This window comes from Ixodes scapularis, unplaced genomic scaffold (genome assembly GCF_016920785.2).
Source record: "Ixodes scapularis isolate PalLabHiFi unplaced genomic scaffold, ASM1692078v2 ptg001477l_1__unscaffolded, whole genome shotgun sequence".
Classification (NCBI taxonomy): domain Eukaryota; kingdom Metazoa; phylum Arthropoda; class Arachnida; order Ixodida; family Ixodidae; genus Ixodes; species Ixodes scapularis.
This window is the reverse complement of record NW_024610154.1, coordinates 382,117-403,822: the sequence shown is the minus strand read 5'-3', so window position 1 is coordinate 403,822 and position 21,706 is coordinate 382,117. Positions and strand designations below refer to the sequence as shown.

The 21,706-nt window shown below is 44.7% G+C and overlaps 1 protein-coding gene and 1 non-coding gene across 2 annotated transcripts in view; both read left to right on the top strand.

Annotated features, from left to right (window-relative positions):
• LOC115319501 (calcium-activated chloride channel regulator 1) overlaps positions 1-21,143 on the top strand; it is a 37,630-nt gene extending 16,487 nt beyond the window's left edge. Inside the window, exons 6-13 of the mRNA XM_040218398.3 lie at positions 336-450; positions 1,238-1,465; positions 7,847-8,146; positions 10,656-10,877; positions 12,398-12,671; positions 15,213-15,377; positions 16,184-16,510; positions 20,638-21,143. Coding sequence (XP_040074332.1) covers positions 336-450; positions 1,238-1,465; positions 7,847-8,146; positions 10,656-10,877; positions 12,398-12,671; positions 15,213-15,377; positions 16,184-16,510; positions 20,638-21,095 — 2,089 coding nt within the window. The 3' untranslated portion in view covers positions 21,096-21,143. The remainder of the gene's footprint in view (positions 1-335; positions 451-1,237; positions 1,466-7,846; positions 8,147-10,655; positions 10,878-12,397; positions 12,672-15,212; positions 15,378-16,183; positions 16,511-20,637) is intronic.
• Positions 4,437-4,509, top strand: Trnat-ugu. Its single transcript has one exon. It is a non-coding gene; the product is annotated as a tRNA-Thr (tRNA).
• Positions 21,144-21,706: the final 563 nt, after the last annotated feature.

Genomic DNA, 21,706 nt, shown 5'->3' with positions numbered 1-21,706 from the left:
TTGTGTCACGTTCCGAATTGCGCATGTTATCTGTGTTTCAAGTTAAAAAAAAAATCTGGACAAACATGTGTCCACAAATATCTCGTCTCTCTCACGCTCTACCAGAGCGAGGATTGGACAGGAGGAAATATGAGGGGAGGCGAAACTCGCGTCCTTTCCAGCGTTTGCTTCGCTGGAGTAAATATAGCGGAGAGTTTTCTCGGAGGAGCTTGCCCTGCTTCTCTTAACTTGCAACAGAGATTAGATTTATGGCTAGTTGTGTGTCAGTACAACATAGCGGTGACGCACTTTCACATACATTTTATCCTGGGCGCTATGTTTGTTGCAACTTGTAGCCTAGGTGACCCGGTAGCCGAAACTCAGGTCCAGGTGAAGTTTCAAGAGGTGCAGCAGAGAAACGACAGCCTGGGCAAAGTGGTCATGGCTCTGGATATTTCGGGGAGCATGAATGTAAGTGTGCCTTGAATTCATACGCATGTTACACAGTGCATTTGTACGTCAGTGACAGCGTACGTTTCCAGGGAAGGCTACGCCCATCCATTTTCCCCTTAGCACAGATAACGTTGGAGAGGAATTCGCTTTTTCCCCAGTGTTCCCTCTGCTAAAATGAAAAGGGATAGGAGGAGTTTCCCCTGAACTCGCCAGACTGTAGTGTCGGCGAGCGCGCTGAAGCGCTGAAAGTGTATTCCCGCCCCTCAGCAACGTGAGCAAGTTTGAATGAGTCCTGTCACGCTACAAATATAACGAAGGAAAACGAGGAAAATTTAATATAGTTTTTTGTTGCAGCAAGAATTTAAACTACGTGTCTTGGCTGCTGTTTACGTAGTGCGTATACTAGAGTCACTGAGAGGTTAATGAACGCAGGGCGTAACTCGCCGAAAATGAAATTATTGTTCTGCAGCCAATCAGAATGCGACGTCATGCGTTGAGAACACCGAAGAACCAGTGAGGAAGCAAGGCTCGTGATCACAATAGGCCACACTCTGCTTTTCTTCAGTTGGCAGTTACTATGGAATGCACACATGCAGAAAAGCCAGTTAGCAAGCATGCAGCCCGGGGGGGGGGGGAGTCCCATGGGCCCCCCCCCCCCTCCCTTCCGATATCTTCTATATTCCCCCTCATACAGCATTTTGGCATGGGCGCCCCCCTCCCCCCGAAACAAAATCCTGGCTACGTGCCTGCCGGTTAGCATTAATTTTTCATTTTTACCTTTCACTTCGATGATGTCCCCGCTTAGAATTACGAGCGACTGGTTCGTCTGAAGAGTGCGGCAACACACTTCGTCCGGGACGTCCTTCCGAACGACTTCCTACTCGGCATCGTGGTTTTCAGCTCTACGGCAACGGTGACTCAGAGACTGACAGCCGTGAATGACACCAGCCGTACTGACATGGCCAAAGCCATCGATGGTTTGGCTGCTGATGGGGCCACTTGCATCGGCTGCGCCCTGAAGCAAAGCGTCCAGGTAAGCTTGTGCATTTGCACTATACCCTGTGTGCAAAATATAAAAAAGTCACAAGACAAAAAAAGAAGAGAAATTAGTAAATGCTATGTTTATTTAATTTAAATCAGGTGTAACAGATGCGATCAAAAAGTTCACAGACTGATATTTTTGCGTAAATAGAGAGGCCAGCATGGTGATGGGCGCGCAAGTGTTTAAGTCGTGGTCCTTCGTTTTTTGTTATACCAAAGGACGTTATTCTGTGAACATTTGAATCTGCGCTACACGAGTTTCTGTTATGACGTGCACGATCACAACGGCCATTTCACCATGGACTGCAAAACCAAAACGAGAGCCAGAATCAATCCCTCATCAAACTCGGCAAATATAAAACGAAGACATTTGAAATAATTCAGGAGGCTTATGTAAAAACAGCAACAATTAATTGTGTGATGTGTTTTGAGCGGAACTCGCGGTTCAAGAATGGCAGAACATCGCTCGAAGACGAAGACCGAAGGGGCGACCTCCTCCCTTTGCCTTCCATGGATGTTCTGTCATTCTTTCAAGCGCCAGCGCCACTCCAAACACCTCTCACGTTCCACTGGATTTTAACATAAGCCTGCTGAATCATTTCAAAGGTCCCTCTTTTAGATTTGCCGAGTTTGACGTGGTATTGATATTCACTCTCCTTTTGGTTTGGAGTTTATAGTGGAATGGCCATTATGCTCGTGCACGTGGTCACAAAAACTCGTGTAGCGCAACTCCAAATGTTTAGTTAACGTTGGCATAATGAGTCACGAGGGTCCCTGCGTTTTGTTATGCACGCGAGAGAACGTCAAAACGTTAACTTGTATTTTTAGGTCACAGTAAACTATACAGCAAGCACGATCCCATGACGGCAAGCCCGGAAAGCGGTGAACCGTCCCCGGCACAGCATAAGCTTGACTTCATTTTCCGAATCCTTGGCATGGCGGCAGGTGGCGCTACCAGTTAGTTGCGAGAACTCAACACTTTTGACTGCTGCGCGCGCACCATCCTACTGTCCTTTTTTCTTTTCGATACAAAAGCAGTTTTGTAATTTTGTTATCGTTCGTCGTAGTTGATATCAATCAGGTTACTTTCATTTAAACCCCTGTAGCTGTAAAATATTGATTCGTTAGCAGAATATGTATTTTTTTTTTAACGTGGCGGATTGATTGATCAATTCGTCCGATCACTGATAACAATGCGGAAAAAAGAATTTCCGTGCATGTAAAGTTGAGCTCAATTAAGAACTTTTTTCTTTAATGTAATTCCCGCCATACTATAACAAAAACAGAAATAATACTTAAAAAAACAAGCGAGCTGGTGATGATTCATGGTAATAAAACCCGAGACTCAGGAACACAGAAGGGGACGAACACAACACGACGTCTCAATGCGTTGAGACGTCGTGTTGTGTTCGTCCCCTTCTGTGTTCCTGAGTCTCGGGTTTTATTACCATGAACAAAAACAGCTTCGTTTTTTTAGGTAGCAGAAGAGCTTTAATTTTCGTCTCGCGTTCTGACTTGATTGCAAAGGGACTTTACTTTTCTAGCTTTTTTTTTTTTTTTTGCGTTCTGATTTTGTTGTACTCGGAGGTTACGTAGAAGAACGCCTCCTTTTTCTCTTGTTCAGCCTTCTATAAGTATTCTTTGTGTGACTATTATTTCATTTGAATACGAAAGAAATATGCGCGTAGAAAGTATCCAATTATAGGCAAACAATGAAACACATATTTTCGGGATTATTTTTTTGTGGGAATGGTTTCATGTACATTATTTTAATAAAACGTGTCTCATTTAAATCGAGATTTATATCATATTGATTTTTATTCTACACCCTCCCCGTGCCACGTCAAAAGGGCGGCGCACACATCCATCCCAGCGCTGAGAGAGCACAAAGTCAAAACGTCATCATCGATACTTTTAGTGCTGACTCATCACTGAGTCTGCGCTGGATTTTTTTTTTTTAATCCGGGCCTTATGCAGCGGTGCGCGATGCAGCTGCTGATGTAGCGGTGTCAGTGTGTGTCGATAGTGCTGACTTGAACAGGCCTGGAAGTCCGGTTTACACATGAGGAACAGCGGTAAGCCAGCACTAAGAACAGCGCTGATACAGCCCTGACTTGAACGTAACTTACTGATGATCCAGCGCTGTATGACTAATATTGTGCATCAGCTCGATCATCGCTATCCCAGCGCTCTTCCTGAGCTGCATCAGCAGCATCAGCAGGCTCAGTGATAGCGCTGAGGTAGCGCTTTAATGCAAGTGTGCAGATGCGACGTAGCACAGCCGATGCTTTGAGCTATCCCAGCCGGAAATATTGCGCAGTGGGAGTGTGACGTGACATTGAGCTTTTTATTTGTCTGCGCCTAAGTGCAAGGGCACGTGACACTTTCTGTGCACCAGACTGGCTCCGATGATTTGCAGCGTCTGCTGTGGTGCATCAAAGGGTGAGACGGAGTTTTAAGTCCTTTAAATACAAGGCTTGAGAGGCCTTGTATTTAACGTCAAGTGCCTTGTATTATAAGGCACTTGACGTCGGTGCCTTGTAATACAAGGCACTGACGTGACACAATTTTCCATTGTGGTTTCCTTGCTGCTAAGTGCAGACCTTTTGTAGCTTATATTTTTCACCACTGAATTTATATTTCTCAGGAAAAGTAAGAGGAATGACCACTAGCCTGGTCCGATGACGTTACGTAAAAAGATATCTATTATTATAATGCAATTAAATGCAAAGGGGCAAGCGAGCTGGACAATAATGATGGAAAAAATCCCTGGAGAAGGGGAACAAGAGGGACAAGGGACAAACATAAATCCCCAAACACAGCTAGGTGACTGGTGAGCGACCGAAAAAATCCGCCTGGTCCGGCGGATTATATAATTATAACATCAAATTGCAAGGTTTCACCCTTGTTGGTGTTAGACTGGTGGCAGCTGATAAAACCCGTTTGCTCTACCGACGTCTAACCCCTGGTTAGCTCAGTTGGTAGAGCGCTCCACTTGTAATGGAGAGGTCCCGGGTTCGATACCCGGACCAGGCGGATTTTTTCGGTCGCTCACCAAACACCTAGCTGTGTTTGGAGATTCATGTTTGTCCCTTGTCCCTCTTGTTCCCCTTCTCCAGGGATTATTTCCATCAAGATATCTATATCAGACGGTTGCTAGAGCTGGAATTACCGTACAGTGGCATGCGGACGTGCGGCAATCAATTCGTGAAGTCCATAAATAATATATTTGTAATTTCCAAGTAATTGATTGAGGTTATAAAGGCGCATCATTTCAGTTGCTGACTTTTTCGCCAGATTCTCATGTTTTCGAAACATAAAAAAAACCAAAGAACATTTGAGTGTTTAAATGGGTCACGCGTGTCGAAAACTGATCATGAATGGAATTTCCGGTGGTTACTTAATATCGACCGCTATAGACGACTGAGCGCGTTGATAGAAGAGAGTAGAGTAATTTGTTTTTGCTTCGGTGCAATAACTTCAACACGAAACAATACTGAAAATACATGTTGGTCTTCCTTCTCTGCTCCATAGTCATGTTGATTTTTACCGAGCGCAGTCGGAGTGACGTAGCGATTTTATGAGATTCCTGAGCTATACTTGGGTGGTTTGCTCACCATGAGTACACATCGGCAAACGGTGGAGAGCTTGGCCGACACCACCTAGACAGAATACCTCCCCACACGTCATCACAGTCAGATTGATCGAAGCGTGGGATTGGGCACGAGTGCTTTGTCAGTGTTCGGCTGGGGCTCGTGTCCAATCACGGCGTCGGAAACCAGGCTCGGGCCCAATAGCCGAGTTTGCGCGATCCGACTCTGATGACGTTTCATAGAGGGAGAGGAGACCAGGCGGAGGCCTCCTCTCTTGGTGCTATTGGCTTGGCAAAGGTGGGAATAAAAGTATTCGTTTGCTCTTATTCTTAAAAATTAATGGCGAAAATAACGTTTATGGCAGCGTATTTCCGTGCTCTAGGTTTCGTTTTCCCAGTAAGCGATATGCAGCTATTTAAGCATTCGTGTTTTATATAGTATCATGGTCTTTTTAATTCATCCAAATAATATGCCTCGAGAAAGTGCGATACACTATACACTGTTTTGATAATCTAATCTTGATTTTGCTATAATGAAGCGTATACACCGACTCATGTTTACAAACAAACCGGAGCGCCCGGAGCGCCCCTAGCGGACACCACCGGCGCCGCGCATGCGCGATGGGGGTGCGGGCAAAAAGCTCGCCGTCGCGCATAAACAAACCATTGAAATGCGATGTTGTCGGCATCGGTGTGAGTCTCCCTGCCCTTTTTCGCGTTAGAATTGTTGGTTCTACGTCTTCTTGACGATGTCTGACTATCTCGAGCGGGTCAGCAAAATTACCGAGGCTCGTTACACCGCAAAACTTCGCGTGAATAATGTGACATGTGGCGATTCATTCCGCGTGGACGCCGGAGATAGTACTCTAAAGCCTGATTCGCATGATGAGATTTCGCTCGGAATTTCCAGTCGCGACGCCGCTCAGGCTGCAAAAGCGTGAACCGTAGCTGATATGGCAGACGAAGATACTGAAAATCGCAAGCAGAATCGGACCAACTGAATTAGGCATAACAAGTCGGTGTTGGTCACTGGTAACAATGCGCAACATCTCCTTGTATCTACTGTTTACATCGAGCCTGCTTACCAACCTTCAAATTTAAGTCTTTTGAGGCCTGCACTCACTTCTTATCGCAAGCACCGGGCCGACATTTGGTCTACGGACCGGCGTCGCCTAAAAGAGCAGACGACAAGCAGAAACGTTTGAAAGAGCAGACGACAATTCGAACAATCAGGCGGCCGTTTGAACTTAAAGACGCACTGAACGTAGTCCACAGGTGGTCCGCACGACTTGACAGTTTTCTGGCGTTCATGTTGGAATGAAGGAATAAATCTGATGACCACAAGTATCCGTAAATTCAACCCAAAATGCTTCCCGCCCAAGCAATCGTTGTCCGACGGCGTCTGCTTTTCCCTTTTCACGGCACATATCCAGATTCTCGGACGAACCGAGCACGTGAAAACTGACCTTCAAACCTTTCTCGACACTTTTGGTACGTCCCCAGTCGCGGCGTTTTGACGAGAAGGCAGGTTTTTGTCTGGTTCCTTTCAAAACAACGCAGGAATACACGTCTGGCATGGGGACTTCTGCCCACAGCCCCAGACCGGAAGTGCGACCGACGCGCCACCACCGCGCCGTGACGTCACAGAGATGAGTTTGTGTATACAATGCCTCCGGAAATGAGCATTTAAAAACTTTGAATAGCGGTTTGTTGCCGTCAGGTTTTCACAAGTCTTATCAAATGATTCCGTCTTTAGTACGGGGTGGCTCGCATCTTTCTTACAGTGACAGGAACGAAGATTGTCACCTGATTGAAAACCAGTGATGTAACGATGTCACGGACCTTAGTTATCGGAAAGGCGATGATGTAATTAAAGAGATGAAAAGCTCGCAGGATTGATGTGGAAATAATATGTTCACTTTTTCTGTTAGAAACTTCGGAGACGCTGTTATCATTGAAGGAACTTGCCTTGTTAAAAACTCGCGCGTGCATTTCTGAGGCTTAAGTAACCTAATAAATGCATTCTCCGTCTAAGGAATTATGCCGGACCTAATGCAGTTTAAATATAAGAGGTGAACTGCCGATACTCGCCTGCATGCCAGTTAGGAGCGGTCAAACAAAACACGACGTTTGTCAAGGCAGGTTAGAAAAAAAAATGTTACAAAATAATTTTTTAGAAGCTTTATAGTGGCGTTCAAGCAAGATAATTACCAGAAGCCATCGACACCTTAGGCAGGGAGGATTTTCCAGAAGCCATTGAAACCTTAAGCAGGGGTGATTTACCAGGGGCCATCAGAAACTTAAGCGGAGGAGGTATACAAGGAACCATCAGCATTTTAAGCGAGGGGAATAAATCGGAGCCATCAAAATCTTTAGCAAGATATATTCACCATAATCCATGAGCATCGTAAGCAGGAGAAACGTTCCAAGAGTCATCATTACCTAAAGGATTGAAGACTTGCCAGCTAGGAGCTACGACTGCCACTCTGAGGCTTCCAAGTGACCCATTATCAAAGAGTGCTTTGGGTTACGTCTTGACGCTCTAGCTTATAATCACTAAAAACTGGATCGGCGTACGGTTCATTCGACCGTCTACCTAGAACACAAAATTGTAATAAAAATACCATTCCACTGTTTATCAGAGGAGCAGCCTAGCGTGCTACGAAGAGAGTTAAACTACGTGAGCTTCCTACTTCGGCCATTTAAACCTGCACATTACCGTACCCGTGCATCGTTTTGTAATTTGATTGGTATTGACGTTGTTATCGGTCATCACTCAAGGTGCTGAAAGAAGGAGGCAGAACGGCGGAGGGTGACACCATCATTCTCATGACCGACGGAGGGGAAAACACGGATCCAAGAATAGCAGCCGTGCTGCCGGAGCTTCTGACCGAGAAAGTTGTGGTGAACACCCTGGCTCTGGGTACGAGCGCAGAAAAGAATCTCGAAAACCTCGCCCTGATGACGGGGGGAAAGGCGTTCTCGCTGAGCGACAGCCAGGCAAACATCGAGGCCGCCATGCAGTCGGCCTTCGTAGAGTCGACCACCACCCAGCTGGACGAAGCTGACCGTCCGATTACGGTCAGTAACTGCTGCGTCCTGTACTCCTGCAACACGTTTAAGATCGGGTCATCGGCATTGAATTATCGGTTAAGCCGCGGTCTAATTGCTTACACATCACACAAAAGACAGTGTGCAGACACCGTCTGAGACGTGTCTTAGACCTAGGCTAGGTGGCGCTAGCTACCGCTCGTCACAAAGGGCGTAGCCATCAACATCCATCCATCCTTTCTAGCATGACGGTCCTTCCGCATTGATCATACGAGAGCAGTCTTGAGACATTTACGAAGCATGCGTATGCATAAAGGAAACATGCTTCGAACACTGCTTGAGGCATGTCTGCAGATACGTCTGTCATCGTATGTCTGCATCGAACACCGTGTCTTTTGCATGATGTACAAGCTGCGTGGCTGCGGCTGAAGAGGTGTGCGAATAGTGGCTGGTATCGAATAGCATTTGCGTCATTGAAGGTTCTAACGCAGTAGGGAAAGGTACAGAGATTTATGACGTCCAGGAATAACCAAGTGACGTCGCCATTTGTTTTGATGAGAGTTCCACCTTCCGCCACATTATTGCACTCTTGGGCGGTCATCAACCCACGACCTCACTGCGCCACCAGTTTCAAAAGAGCATCGGGCCAGACCGTTGTTCGATGATGGACGGCTTAAGCCGTCTCCCTACATTTGTGCGCACTATAGACCCGTTGCTCTGGGGCAGGGGGCTCGAGCGCTTCCGTAAGACGCGACCATGTTATGATGGCTGAACCATCCAGGTGGCTCTGTAACGTTCGATTGTGCACGTGCCACGTTCGAATGCAAGCGTCTGAAGATGCGTAATAACAACACCTCTAAAAAAATAAAAATTAATAAAAGAAAGAAATATGCAGCTCGCGGCCGCAGCGTCCTATTAAACATTCCTTTCATCTTTGCTTTCTTTCATAGCTTCTGCGAGCACGTATGCTTCACTTTACGTGGTAGCGAAGCCGAAGCTACTCGCAAACGCACGTGCTCCTGAACGGTGCTCGCACTGCACGAGCGCGCGTGCTTGACACGGACGCTGAAAGCTCGCAGCTAGCTCTTGTAGCCTCTGCTACGCTGGCACTAAGAATGGAACGGAGTAGAAAAAAACTCTAGTGGAGAAGCGCATTGACGCATGTTTGAAACGCGAGCCAAATATTCTATTTTGCTCGCCTGGAGCGCTGCTCAAAACTTGAGAGCTACGGGCCTATTGGATTGGTTGCGAAATTGCCGCGACATGATGCAGCTCGTGTCTTGGATCTTTTGGGCTGAAGGTCCGCACTGTGATGAAGCTAGCGATGACACTGCGCTATTTTATTTGAGCCACTATTCACACGCCGACGGTATTACTGAGCGCTCTTGATGCCTCTCATGTACTAACGTTTAAACCAAGGATGACGAAGCAGAATGGTTGGACATAAATTAGGTTTACACAACGTTTAAATGAAATGTGCAAAAAAAAAAAACGGGATTAATTTTGCTTCGTGTAAAAAAAACTAAACCACACGGTAGAGTAACACTAAACGAGGCTTACTTTATTTTATTGACATACCGCCAGTATTTATCCCGTTTTTTTTTAGATATCACGTAAACGTCGCGTAAACCTAATGTTTTTCCAAACATTTTGCTTCGTCTTTTTTGGTTCACAAGTGAGTATCAAAGTGGGGATCAAGATAGATCAACAACGCCATGGGTGTGCGAATAGTGGCTCAAAGACAATAGCGCAGTGTCATCTAAAACTAAATCGCTGTGTGGGTTTTCAGCACAAAAGTTCCAAGACTCGAGCTGCACCACGTGGCGGCAATTAAGCTACCGACCCAATAATACGCACAAACGTAGAGAGATGACTCAAGCCTCCCATCACCGAACAAAGATGTGGCCTCAGGCTTTTATCAGACTGGTGGTGTCGTGATGAGGCGGGTTGGTGACCGCTCAAGTGTACAATAGCGTGGTAAAAGATGGCTCTCTCGTATGAACACATGGCGATGTCACCTGGTTATTCCTGGACGCCCATACATCTCAGGCGTGTTCTTTATTTCGCTTCTGACTTTAGTTATTGACGCACTGTCAGTAATACTTCGCATGTACACCTCTTTGCGGTGCAACCAGGCAACCAATCGCTACAACACACTAAAAAAACTCGGCAAAAAAAAAAAAAAACACAAAAAACAACAACAGAAAAACTAGTAGAAATGATAAGATGTCGGTTCTTCCACCAAATAAAACGTCTAATGTGCTCAGAGCATATTTAGGTTACCAGCGTATTCTTCATTTGGCTTCCCAGAATATTCATCCCGCATTAATGGCTAATCAAACTCCTAATGAATGGTACCATGATTGTTCTTTCAGGTGCTCACAAGATACATTGCTCACAGATAAGTTTTGACGTGTATTAAGCACACTGAATGGTCGACCTAAAAATAAAAACGTGTGGAGCATATGCAACTGCAATGCGGTTTTGATGGAGCGTTTTGAGTTTGCTCATGCGCGATGTTTCCTTTCATTTTGCACAGATTCTGGACGAGTCCATTAAACTGAATAAAAGTAAAACAATTCCAATCATGATTGACCCGGAGCTCGGTAAAGACACGAAGGTCGTCATCGTGTCGGACAGCCAAACTAACCTGGAGGTTCACATTTTGGACCCCATGGAAAACACATGCAAGGCCTGCTCCTTTCGTATTTCGAACTCTGGTTCAAAATGGCGAACCATCGAGATTCCTTCGCCAGCAATGGTATGAAATTCAGGCTTTATTCTTCGGTGTTTTGATTGTGTTAGACAAAATGTGTTATCGTATCAGAAAACTTTGTTATCTCTTTACACAGAAGTGTTTTGCAATAAAAGGTATGGTGAGATAACCGCACATTTCCAGCGCCCGTACTTTGCTTCAGGGCAATGAGCACATTGTGCCGGGGGTTCTTTAAATTAATCTGGCTAAATGACAAATATGGTACAAATATTAGTGTTGCAACATTCTTAATATTCAGTGTCACTATTTCGTTCAGAAATGTTCTACTCATTAATTGGGACTGGTTAAATCACTACAATGCCACAATGGAGGTTGCATAGTGTCTCGGCGCAAACTTCGCTGACTTTAGATCTCCCATAACCTGATACACATGCTTACTCTCTCTCACTCTCTCTTTCTAAAACAAAAAAAAAAAAGAAGAACGAGTATTGAAAATCATTTCAATTTCACGCTGTTTACTTTGCGAACGAAGTTACAGTCAGTTTCAATGGATGTTTTATTTGTTATTGACAAAGCCTAGCTCTGAAGGAACTAAACATTTTCAATTGGATGTTTGCGGTACGTTTTGTCATAGTCCAATATGTTCTATTCAAACGCTTACCTGTCGTTTTACGACAATATTGAAAGCGTTGATATCTCCAAGGTGTGACCATCTGTTATATCCTTATAGAACCATTGTGATGAATGCAAGACTACAGTAAATTAGTCAGAGGTTCCTCCATTCCGTGTCCAGTATTGCTCAACTCACCAGTCACGAATTTACAAGCAGTCCTGACCGGCAAACTTTTATTTTATTTAGAAAAAAAAAAAAAAAAAAAAAATGTCGCGATGCGTTTGGAACATGAAGTTACCCTTTTTAATCTTGGCGGTACGTCTAGTTTTAGGACTATCGTGATGGTAAAGCGTTTCTGGAGCTGTTTCTTGCTCGCGAAATCGCAACGCGCGACGGCCGTACGCGTCGATGCCAACGTAGGTAAACCCGTATGCAGCAACGGACAGCTGCTTCCACCGGTGTACTCTCAACGCCTCTAGGCTACATAAACTGCGCCACGTGCAGATAGAATAAACGCATATGTACTAAATACATTTTTAAGCTAAGAAAGAAAGGCTTCAAATGGACTCGTGTTTTATTTTCACGTTTGAAATGCATAGTGTGTCAGTCACGCACTCCGCGCACGCCGCAGAAAACGGATTCGTTCAGATCACGTGACTGTTCACTCGGCTCTCCTTGGTGAGAGCAGACGCGTGCTTTCAGCATAACAGCGGCGCGTGTCTTATTTGTTTTTTGGTTTAGAACGCAAAAGGCGCGTTGGCCATTACGAAAGCTTACGCACCCGAAATGACGCCGCGCCGACGTCGACGCGGGCGAATCGCGAGTAAGGTCGTTCCACGCGATTCATGAGGTGACAAGAACGCGTACACACGCAGTGGGAGTGACAGCAAAAGAAACTAAAAATGTTACCCATAGTTTAAAGATCGCATGTTGTCTCCTTTTTTTTCCGTAGCCCGGTACCTGGAATCTTGCTCTGGCGACGAAAGCTGACACGGATGTAGTAAACGTTCGCGTAACTTCGATGGCTGTGGCAGCCGATGACCATCCCATTCGGCTGCGTACCTTTCTCAAGAAACTCGACGTCAACCAGGCGCTGGACGCCTGTATCTTTTCGGAAGTGTCCAAGGGTCCCCATGCAGTTCTGCGTGCAAAGGTCCTGGCCAAGGTCTTGACACCCCAGAAGAACGTTGGGCAGCTGATCGTGGAGCTTTTCGACGATGGAGTCGGTGCGTTTCATTAGCCTGTACCACGTAGACAAAGGGCAGGACTATCTCCACTACAAAAGGTGCCTAAAATGCGTAGAGCTATAAACACCGCCAGTTCAAAGCCGCATTCACACAACTCAGAACCTTACAAAAAGGCACTTCATTCGCTTCAAGCATGGTGACGGATTTATCTGCGGACAGATCTCAGGCACGTCGGAACCATGTTCGCCTCACACATATGTTCAAACCTGTCTTCAAACAGTGTTTTACGATCAATGTTTTAGGAAGGAACAGGCTCCAGAGGATGTCTTCAGACCGACTCTTGTATCATGTATTAGCAGTACTGTGACCACGGCTGAAGGGGCAGGTGGTGTGGAGGGGTGTAGCCCGAAACAACCCATTCCCGTTTGAACCCGTCCCGTTTTGACCCATTCCCGAAACGACCTTCCCGTTTGAACCCGTCCCGTTTCGACCCATTCCCGAAACGACCCTACCGTTTGAACCTGTCCCGTTTCAACCCGTTCCCGAAACGCCCTTCATATTTGAACCCGTAGCCAATAGATATTTTACATTTGAATTCGTCTCGTTTGAACCCGTTGGTATAAAGCCCCGGACATCTCAACCTTTTCGCGAAAAGTGTCCATCGTTCTAATCCTGGTTTGCGCAGTTTTTCTGCTTAAGGATATGTTCCGAAATCATGTTAATGGCATTAATGCAAAGGTGCAGGTAAGCAATTCCGTCATGTTGTGAAATATTTTTGCTTGTAAACGTATTCTTAAAATATGCAATACTTTCAGACAAGCTTCAACGAAATGCATTTCTACTTGAACAACTTAAACTGTTTCTTTCAAGATGGTCCCCAAAATATGTAACTACGAAATGGACTGTGTACATTGCGCGACAACGTTACCACGAACACGATGTTGGCGATTTTTCGAATTTTACTTCGAAATGGTATTAGAAGTACCACATTTTACCGCTTAGTGGCCCAGAGGAGCACTTTTAAACTCACTAATAATATTGATGGCAGTCTTCTGATTTTTTTAGACAAGTAGCTAAAACCAACAGTCGCTTGTTTGCGCTAACGGTTTCGCCAGGGAGCTTTCGTAGATCGTTTTCGACGTCACGCGACGCTTTCGGCAACCCGCTACGATACCCAGAACTCTACAGTCAAGGGCATCGGCGCGCAGGCGCAGTAGCGGCTTCTTCGTTGCGGAGGGCTTAGCGAAATGGGGAAACGTGGTCTACGAAAACTCCCTAATAAAATCTTAGAGTAACGCAGGCCAGAGTTTTGAGTAAGCGAAAATTAGCGTTGCCTAAGTTTTCATACCGCGACGCTATTTTTAGGTTACCCGAAGCGCTTGCGTACGTTTTTCTAAAACTCCCTTATAGTGAACGGGATATTTTTAAAAGTGATAAATCAGACAGGCTGACGGGCATATGATTGCGACTTCATTTCCTGACAAGGTCAAACACAAAACCGTCGCGTACACGGGCAAAAATCATAAACCAGAAAATGCTATCGCCCTGGTTGAGGATGTCGAGCAGGAAAATCGCGCCGTCAGAAGTTCGCGGCGGTCACCTGGCCCGCACGGCACCACCATTTGCAAGCTGCTGCAGCGATATCCCTATCAAGGCCTCATCCCATTTGCAGGTCGATGAAGCTGTAAATGTTCGGGCGAGCTCTCCCTGGCACAGAGTTTGTTTTACGAGGTTGTTTGTTGAGAGGGAGAAGTGATGTGAGCAAGGAGAACAGACACTGGACACTTGAACCTAATCAACTGTTAACGAATAATACAAACTAACCGAACGATGGCCGAAGCGAGAAGGTTGTTTCAGAAAAGGGCGAAATAGGAAAGGATGAAACGAGAAGGTCGTTTTGATCCGGGTCGAAACGGGAAGGTACAAACGGGAAGGTTGAATCGGGAATGGGTCGAAACGGGAACCACCCGTGTGGGGGGGCCCAAGTCACGTATTGCGGCACGGCAGCCAATGCGATAGTTGCATTAGCCAATAAGAGCACCGCTAAGAGCACCGAAGAACGAATCACGTAGCAAGAAGCGTGAGGGTGATAAACAACGCGTTGCGTTTTTTAATCTGTCAGTGACTGTAGCTGGGCTTCTTTTTTTCTTAGGAGTGACCGGTGTGGGTGACTTTTGAGATGATCACGATGGACGTCTTGTCCAGTCTATGTACGGAGGTGAACGAAGCCATGTCAACTTGATTCGCTCGCGCACATACAGGGGCCTTCGGGAAAATAAATGAAAAAAGAATGAATAAAACAATAAAAAACACTTGGGAGCAAGGACAGACAGCACAGTTCTCTCAGGACTGTTCTGTCTCTCCTTGTCTGTCCTTGTTTCTCCCTGTCTGTTCTTGTTCGTCCTTGTCTGTACTTGTCCCTAAGTGTTTTTATTTTTTCAATTATCTTTGTACTCTCGCTCTTTGTTCTTTGGGGGAAGAAAAAAAAGGGCCCTGCAACGGCTTATGACTTTCGCCTTGAGTTCTCTATATCCTATTGTTTATTTCATTATATTATCGGCTGTGTTCACTTATTACCAGGTGCGGACGTCACGGCCAACGACGGCATCTACAGCGCCTACTTCACGCAGTTCAAGGGTAACGGAAGATACTCTGTGGTGGCCGAAGTTGTGGGAGATGGATCGGCAATTATTGTGAGAGGACGACGGGGTTCCGGAGGTCTTCCCGTTGTAGCGTCTCCCCCTGGTACGTGGCCGGCGATAACGGATTCCCGGAGGTAGACGCAATAGATATCGACTAGTAATTTTGTTTTGTGTTTGTTTAAAAAGCGGGAAATTAGCTCCAGTGGGCGTATTGTTTCAGCTGTAGAAGAGGAATTCATCCGGTGCAGTACCACCACTACCCTAGGGTCTCGAACGTGCATCGCGCAGTAGTGATTAGACGACCGCACGTCGGTACAATGCTCACCCAGATCGGAACGTGCGAGGGTGAGGAAGGAACCCAGGGTCCCTGGGTTCTGCAGCTTGAGCTTTCGCTGCATATACTGCGAGCTGCGGTGAGTTAACACACTCGGCCACTGGACATCACAAGCAAAGATTTCATAAGATGAGAAGCAAAAAACAGGTTTGATGTGCCAGGATTATGACAGATAACGGAAACGATGAATCAGCATTTTTTCAGAACTTTGTCTTAGATAGACATTTCTCAGATAGACCGCTATAGACGAAGTCTTCTACTTCCTTTTTGTATATCGGTCTAGCCTGACGCATATGACGACACTTTTTGGCTGTGTGCCCTTTTTTGCTATTGGGCTTTTTTGAGTACGTTAGGTTTGCGCCATCAGAACAACTGTTAGTAAACACTCTCAAGAAATAATTCCACGGCGTAGTGTTGGTAATCGTATGAGGTTTTAATGTGTTTAATCTATTGGTGAACACATGCATGTTTGTCAAACTTTGCATTGCAAGCTGCCACCAGAAAGACTTTCGACACCTTTGCTGGTTACCGTATGTATTCGGGCCCAATTTTCCAGAAATAATTTTATCTTGCAGAAGTATCTACAAATGTGGCAGCTACCGAGAAAACGGCTTCTGCCTCTCCGGAGTTTGGAGCCGAAGGACTTCCGTTTGAACAGTTTGTTTACGTGGATGAAGACATCGAAGTTGCCGAACCACTAGAGGTTGTTGGCGAAAAAGCTCCAAGCTTCAGAAGATTTTCAGATGGGGGCTCCTTCCAAGTTGACGGCGCGATCGATGTGTCTAAGATTCCACCGGCCTCGATCCAGGACCTTCGAGTCGCTGATGTTATTACTGAGAACGGCACTCTTTGCGTTGTCCTGTCCTGGACTTGTCCGGGAGAGCACTTGGACTATGGCCAAGGTAAGAAGTCACCTTTTGCATTGCCTCGCGTTGCATTCAGTATAGTTGTTTTAACTCTGTCTGAACTTCGGCATTTGAACATAGTTTAATTCACATTTTCTTTGATGTGAATATTCAAGAGAAAGAATAAAGCTCGCACTGATAAACATTAAATCGGCTTAACATTAGACAAATTTTGGTGTTAGTGCACTGTGGCAATGTGTTTTAAACTATGGCTATGAGGTAATTATAAACCAACACATACGAGGGGTAATCAAGAAGTTCCGAAACTGATTTTGTAGCGTAGAAAGTGAGGGAAGCACAGTGATTCGCGCGCAGCAGTCAAAGTAAAGAACCTTCGTGTCTCATTATACCAAAGGGCGTCGCTCTGTGAACATTTGGAGCTGCGCTACACTGGTTTGTTTGACCACATGCACGAGCATGATGGCGATCTTTCCATACACTGCAAACCAAAGCGAGAACGAACATCAATTTTACGTCAAGCTCAGCAAACATAAAACAGAGACCTCTAAAATGATTTAGAAGGCTTATGTAAAAAAAAAGGAAGGTGTGCGAGCTGTTTTGAGTGGCACTCGCGCTTCAAGAATGGCACAACGTGACCGAAGTCAAGGAAAGGTCGGATAAAGTCGCCCCACCGCTCTTCGTCTTCCAGCGATGTTCTGCCGTTCCTGAAGCGCGAGTGCCACTCAAAAACACTTCGCGAAATTCACTGCTTTTTTACACAAGTCTGCGGAATCATAGCGAAAATCTCTGCTTTATATTTGTCAAGTTTGACGCAAAATGGATGCTCGCTCTCGCTGTAGTTTGTAGTCTATACAAACATCGCTATTGTGCCCATGCACGTGGTCACAAAAACTCGTGAAACGCAGCTCCAAAGTTCACAGAGCGGCGCCCTTTGGTATAATGAGACATGGAGGTCCCTTCCTTCGACTGCTGAGCGCGTATCACTGTGCTGCCCTGTATTTTTACGCTACAAAATCAGAGCCGGAACTTTCTGGTCACACCTCGTATGCTACCAGTCAGAAAAACAGAATTGTGTTTGTCGTATAATAAAAGCGCCGCATGCGTCGCCGATAGCTCAGACTTTGTGAAAATCTAGTGGTGCCACTTGGTAAAGTTTCCAAGTAACGTGACTGCAATAAGAAAAAAAAAAGTTTTTTGAGAAAAAAATAACAAAGAAAAACAACTCTGCTCGATAGAATATAATTTTTGCTGCATCTCTTAAATGGAGTCACTGGCAGCCTTGCATTAAGACGCTGAAAAGGGGGTAAAAAAATTAAATGTATGGCGTCTTCGAACGAACATGGCGGCATGGAGACGTACGAGCGTCAAGAGACCGGGAGAGGGGACAACTGTGCGAAGAGGGAGATTTGAACTGCTTTCCCGCATACAGGGACTTTACGTCAAGCTGCAACGTCGGGCCAACTAGTTTGTAACTCTGGGTTACTGCAAAATACGCGCGAGTGATTTGTCGGGCAGGAGCGTACATTCAGTTGTGGAATATAAAAACATAAAGTGCACATGACGCCATCTTCGCCGCATTAAGACTGACAAGTTTCTTACGAAGTTTTCAGTATTAGGACATGTGTCCTCGCCTTGCTGGCGGCTGCGAATAAAATAATATCATAATTACACGTATTTCTAACTACTGAAAAAGATGTGCGGCTGGTGGTGCCGTCGCCGCTATTATGGCCACACCATTTCTTGTCCCACTATACACCGACAAACAAAAAGAACCAACATCACCAAGCGTCACACACGTTCAGAATGCACGCGAAGGTATCTTTGGTAGGCTTGCGGTCCCTCGTGCTTACTTCACGAGCACCAATAAACTGCAAGCCTGTCAAAGGTAAGCACTTCTGCGTACACGCTGCACGTGTTTGAGACCAGTAGGTGTCCACTGTTTCTGTTTGTCGCTCTAGTGGGACTCAGGTATTAGAGTTGCTAAATAAGCAGTGCCTTAAAGTAACACCACGTCATCCATTTTGTTGTTTAACATTACGAATAACGGTTATGTAAAGCTTCATCTGAAATTGCAGGGAACGCTTTTCCATTCGACGAGAAATGCTCAAAAAAAGTCTGCGACAGAGCAACATACCTTCTTCTGAGTTTGCCGACACTATGTCTAGGGCTCAGGTAGTCGATAGCCTAAACGTAGCTCGATTGGTGGCTGTAGCCACAACCTTGCGTCTACCTTAAACTAAGTGAACCGGCAAAGCTAGGCATATTAACGCGACGCCGCGTGTGAAGGCCAGAACAAATTGCGAAAAGAAAGGCTATATTTTGGATCTAATATTGTCTCGTGAATTGAGATAATATGCGCATACAGATGAGCTAGAAAAACGCCAGATCCGTGCCGCAAGGTTTGTATTGGGAATCTATATCGAGAACATGCCAACGTAACTTACTAACTTGGGTAGTAATTTAATTACTGTAATTTAATTACTTTTCTTAGTAATTTGTAATTGTAATTAATTATTTTCGCCCAGAAGGAATTGTACTTGTAATTTAATTACTTTCTAGCGTCAGTGATTGCAAAAATTCAGGCACAATTACTTTTGCAAAACTGCGGCGCCAACGGAACCTCTCCGAAAGCCTCAGCGTTCGCACAAGCGGCTTAGCTCTCGGTGAAACACTCGCGCGAAGACACACACTCACACACACTCACAACATAAATAGCCTCAGATTGTTTGTTGTTTTGTTGGTTATACTGCGGGATGAGAAAATCCTCTTTGGAGCCTACCTCAACGGCGCCTTGCTGCGTCATCGGCAGTGCGAGCAGAAAACAATAGCGTAAACATGCCAAAATACTGAAAGTACCGAAAAAAAAAATAAGCTTCAGCTTTTAGTTGAGGTAGGTACTTTAATTGTCTATAAAGTTTTTTTTTTTTTGCCAGTTTTTGACATCCCTCTTCCAGTACGTCGCATGTTGTATCTGTAGCATTTTGAAGTTTATTTTCTGTTGGTTTTACTTTGTATATTTTTTGCATAAGCATCTTGGAGACTGACCTCGCACCTGTGAATATTGTTACTAATGATTCGGGAGCCCCTATTCGGTTCTGATATATTTCTGAGCCATTATAATTTCAACTCAATGCAAATAATTTACTATACCATGATGTTTTTATGTGAATGCGGTCGTATTAGCGCGTGTGGATTTTAGTTCTATATTAACACTTGTAGATTATTCATGTATGACTAATTGTCGCATTTTTATTTTCCCGGGCTAACAAAACTCTATAAACCCATTTTTTCTTTAGCGATCTGGCATCTTTCAACACATGAACTAATTCATTATTATTTATAAAAAAAATATAAGAACCGAGTACTTCATTGCCTCAGACTGTCAAGTTCCATCATTAATCTAACAAAATTTATGAAAGGAAAGCACAACATGTGGCATTTACGCAGCGATGATTAAGCCTCCTCAAACATTGGGGCAAGAAATGAACAAATACTATGCGTTCTTTACCGCCGGTTTAAAGTTATATGGCCCCAGTCGGGTGTCTCTAAGAAATACGTAATTGTAAAGTAATTGCATTACTTTTTATAAGTAATTGGTAATTGCAATTAATTACTTTTACGTAGTAGTAATTGTTATTGTAGTTAAACTACTTTTGAAGCAAATTAATTATTATTGTAATTAAATTACATTTTGAAAGTAATTTACCCTTGTATGATTAAGCACTTAATCTGATGGGATCTTCTAACTTTAAGGTGATAACACTTGTGCTTGAAGTTTTTGCAAGCCATCTTTAATAACCTGCCAGCAATTAACAATAATTGCTATTTAGAAGTAACAATTTGTTTCAAGTCAAGTAGATCATTCAATGGATATTAAAAAAAAAAAAAAATATTCTGTCGAGCCAGCTACAATAAATATAATTTTGTTCCTCGCACAAGATCCGAGTGGATAGCATTGCCTGAGTCTGCGATTAGAGGAATTTACACGAAAGCGCCCTTTCAGAATGTTTTAGCTTGATTTGTTTTAGTTAACATGCTTTACTGATTCGTCAGCTGTTCATGCTCCACAGATCCGTTTTTCTAACGCAATGCCAGGCTGTACGTGCTCTAATGCTTCAATGGTGCAAATTGGTTTTGTAAAAAAAATAAAAATATTTTTGCAGCTTCTCAAGTAGAGATCAGAGTGAGCACCAACATGGCGAGCTTTCTGAAGCGTTTTGAGGATGGTGTTCAGATTTCCGAGAATGACGTCATGGAAGGCCAGTTATCACCGCTTCCGGCACGAACCAAGCAGAACGTCACCGTCAAGATTCCGGAAGATGTGGTGTCCGAGGCGAAGATCGAAAACCGCACAGATTTCTACTTTTCTGCTCGTGTGCTGAACAAGGATGGCCTCGATTCGGGAGCTTCCAACATCGCCCTGGCTACATTTGAGCATCCCTCTCCTGGGCAGCAGCAGAAGCCGCTGGATTCGAAGAACTGGGGTCTCTTAATCGGAGTACCAGTAGCTATCGTTCTTCTCATGATTGTAATTCTGACGGTTGTGTTCGGGCGACGCAGAACGTCGACGCAACAGATCCAACCAGAACCTAAGCTTCATCGGATCCACTATGCCTCCTAGGTGCAAATGTTTTCTTTGTCGACGAAAAGAAGTAAAACCATTTTAAAAGAAACATCATGGCCGTCTTGTGGCCACCGCACTTAGATCTGCTGCCAGAAATCAAGTCAAATGTTCTATTACCTTCGTTCCCAAAGATGACAAGGGCAGCTTATACTTGTTGTTATTCAGGACGCGTGGAAATGTTCCCAAGATGCATATGTGCAGTGTCTATGATGAAAATAATCTGGATTGTTTACTAAGGTAGCGCTAGCACCAAAGACTGTGAAACATGAGTTGAGCCTCTTACTAATCATACGCGTGGTTCGTCGAGAATAATATCGTGTATAGCAGTTCTTACTCCATGTTCAATGATTCAAGCAAGCATTTCAAAAACAGATTTCTGTCAACATATTGATGACTCATCTGAAGGCGATCAAGCTTTTCCGAGTCAAACGATAACTTGCAGCCCAATGAATATGTGAAAACAATTCAGTCGTTTGGTTGTGGTTACCGAATAAAATATTTATTTTGTGTTAATTTCTTACGGTTCAATATACTTTTACATTGTTACAACTCGCCCTTGAAACTCTTATCTAATCCTGGCTATTTGGTGAAGTTGGATGGTTGTTCTT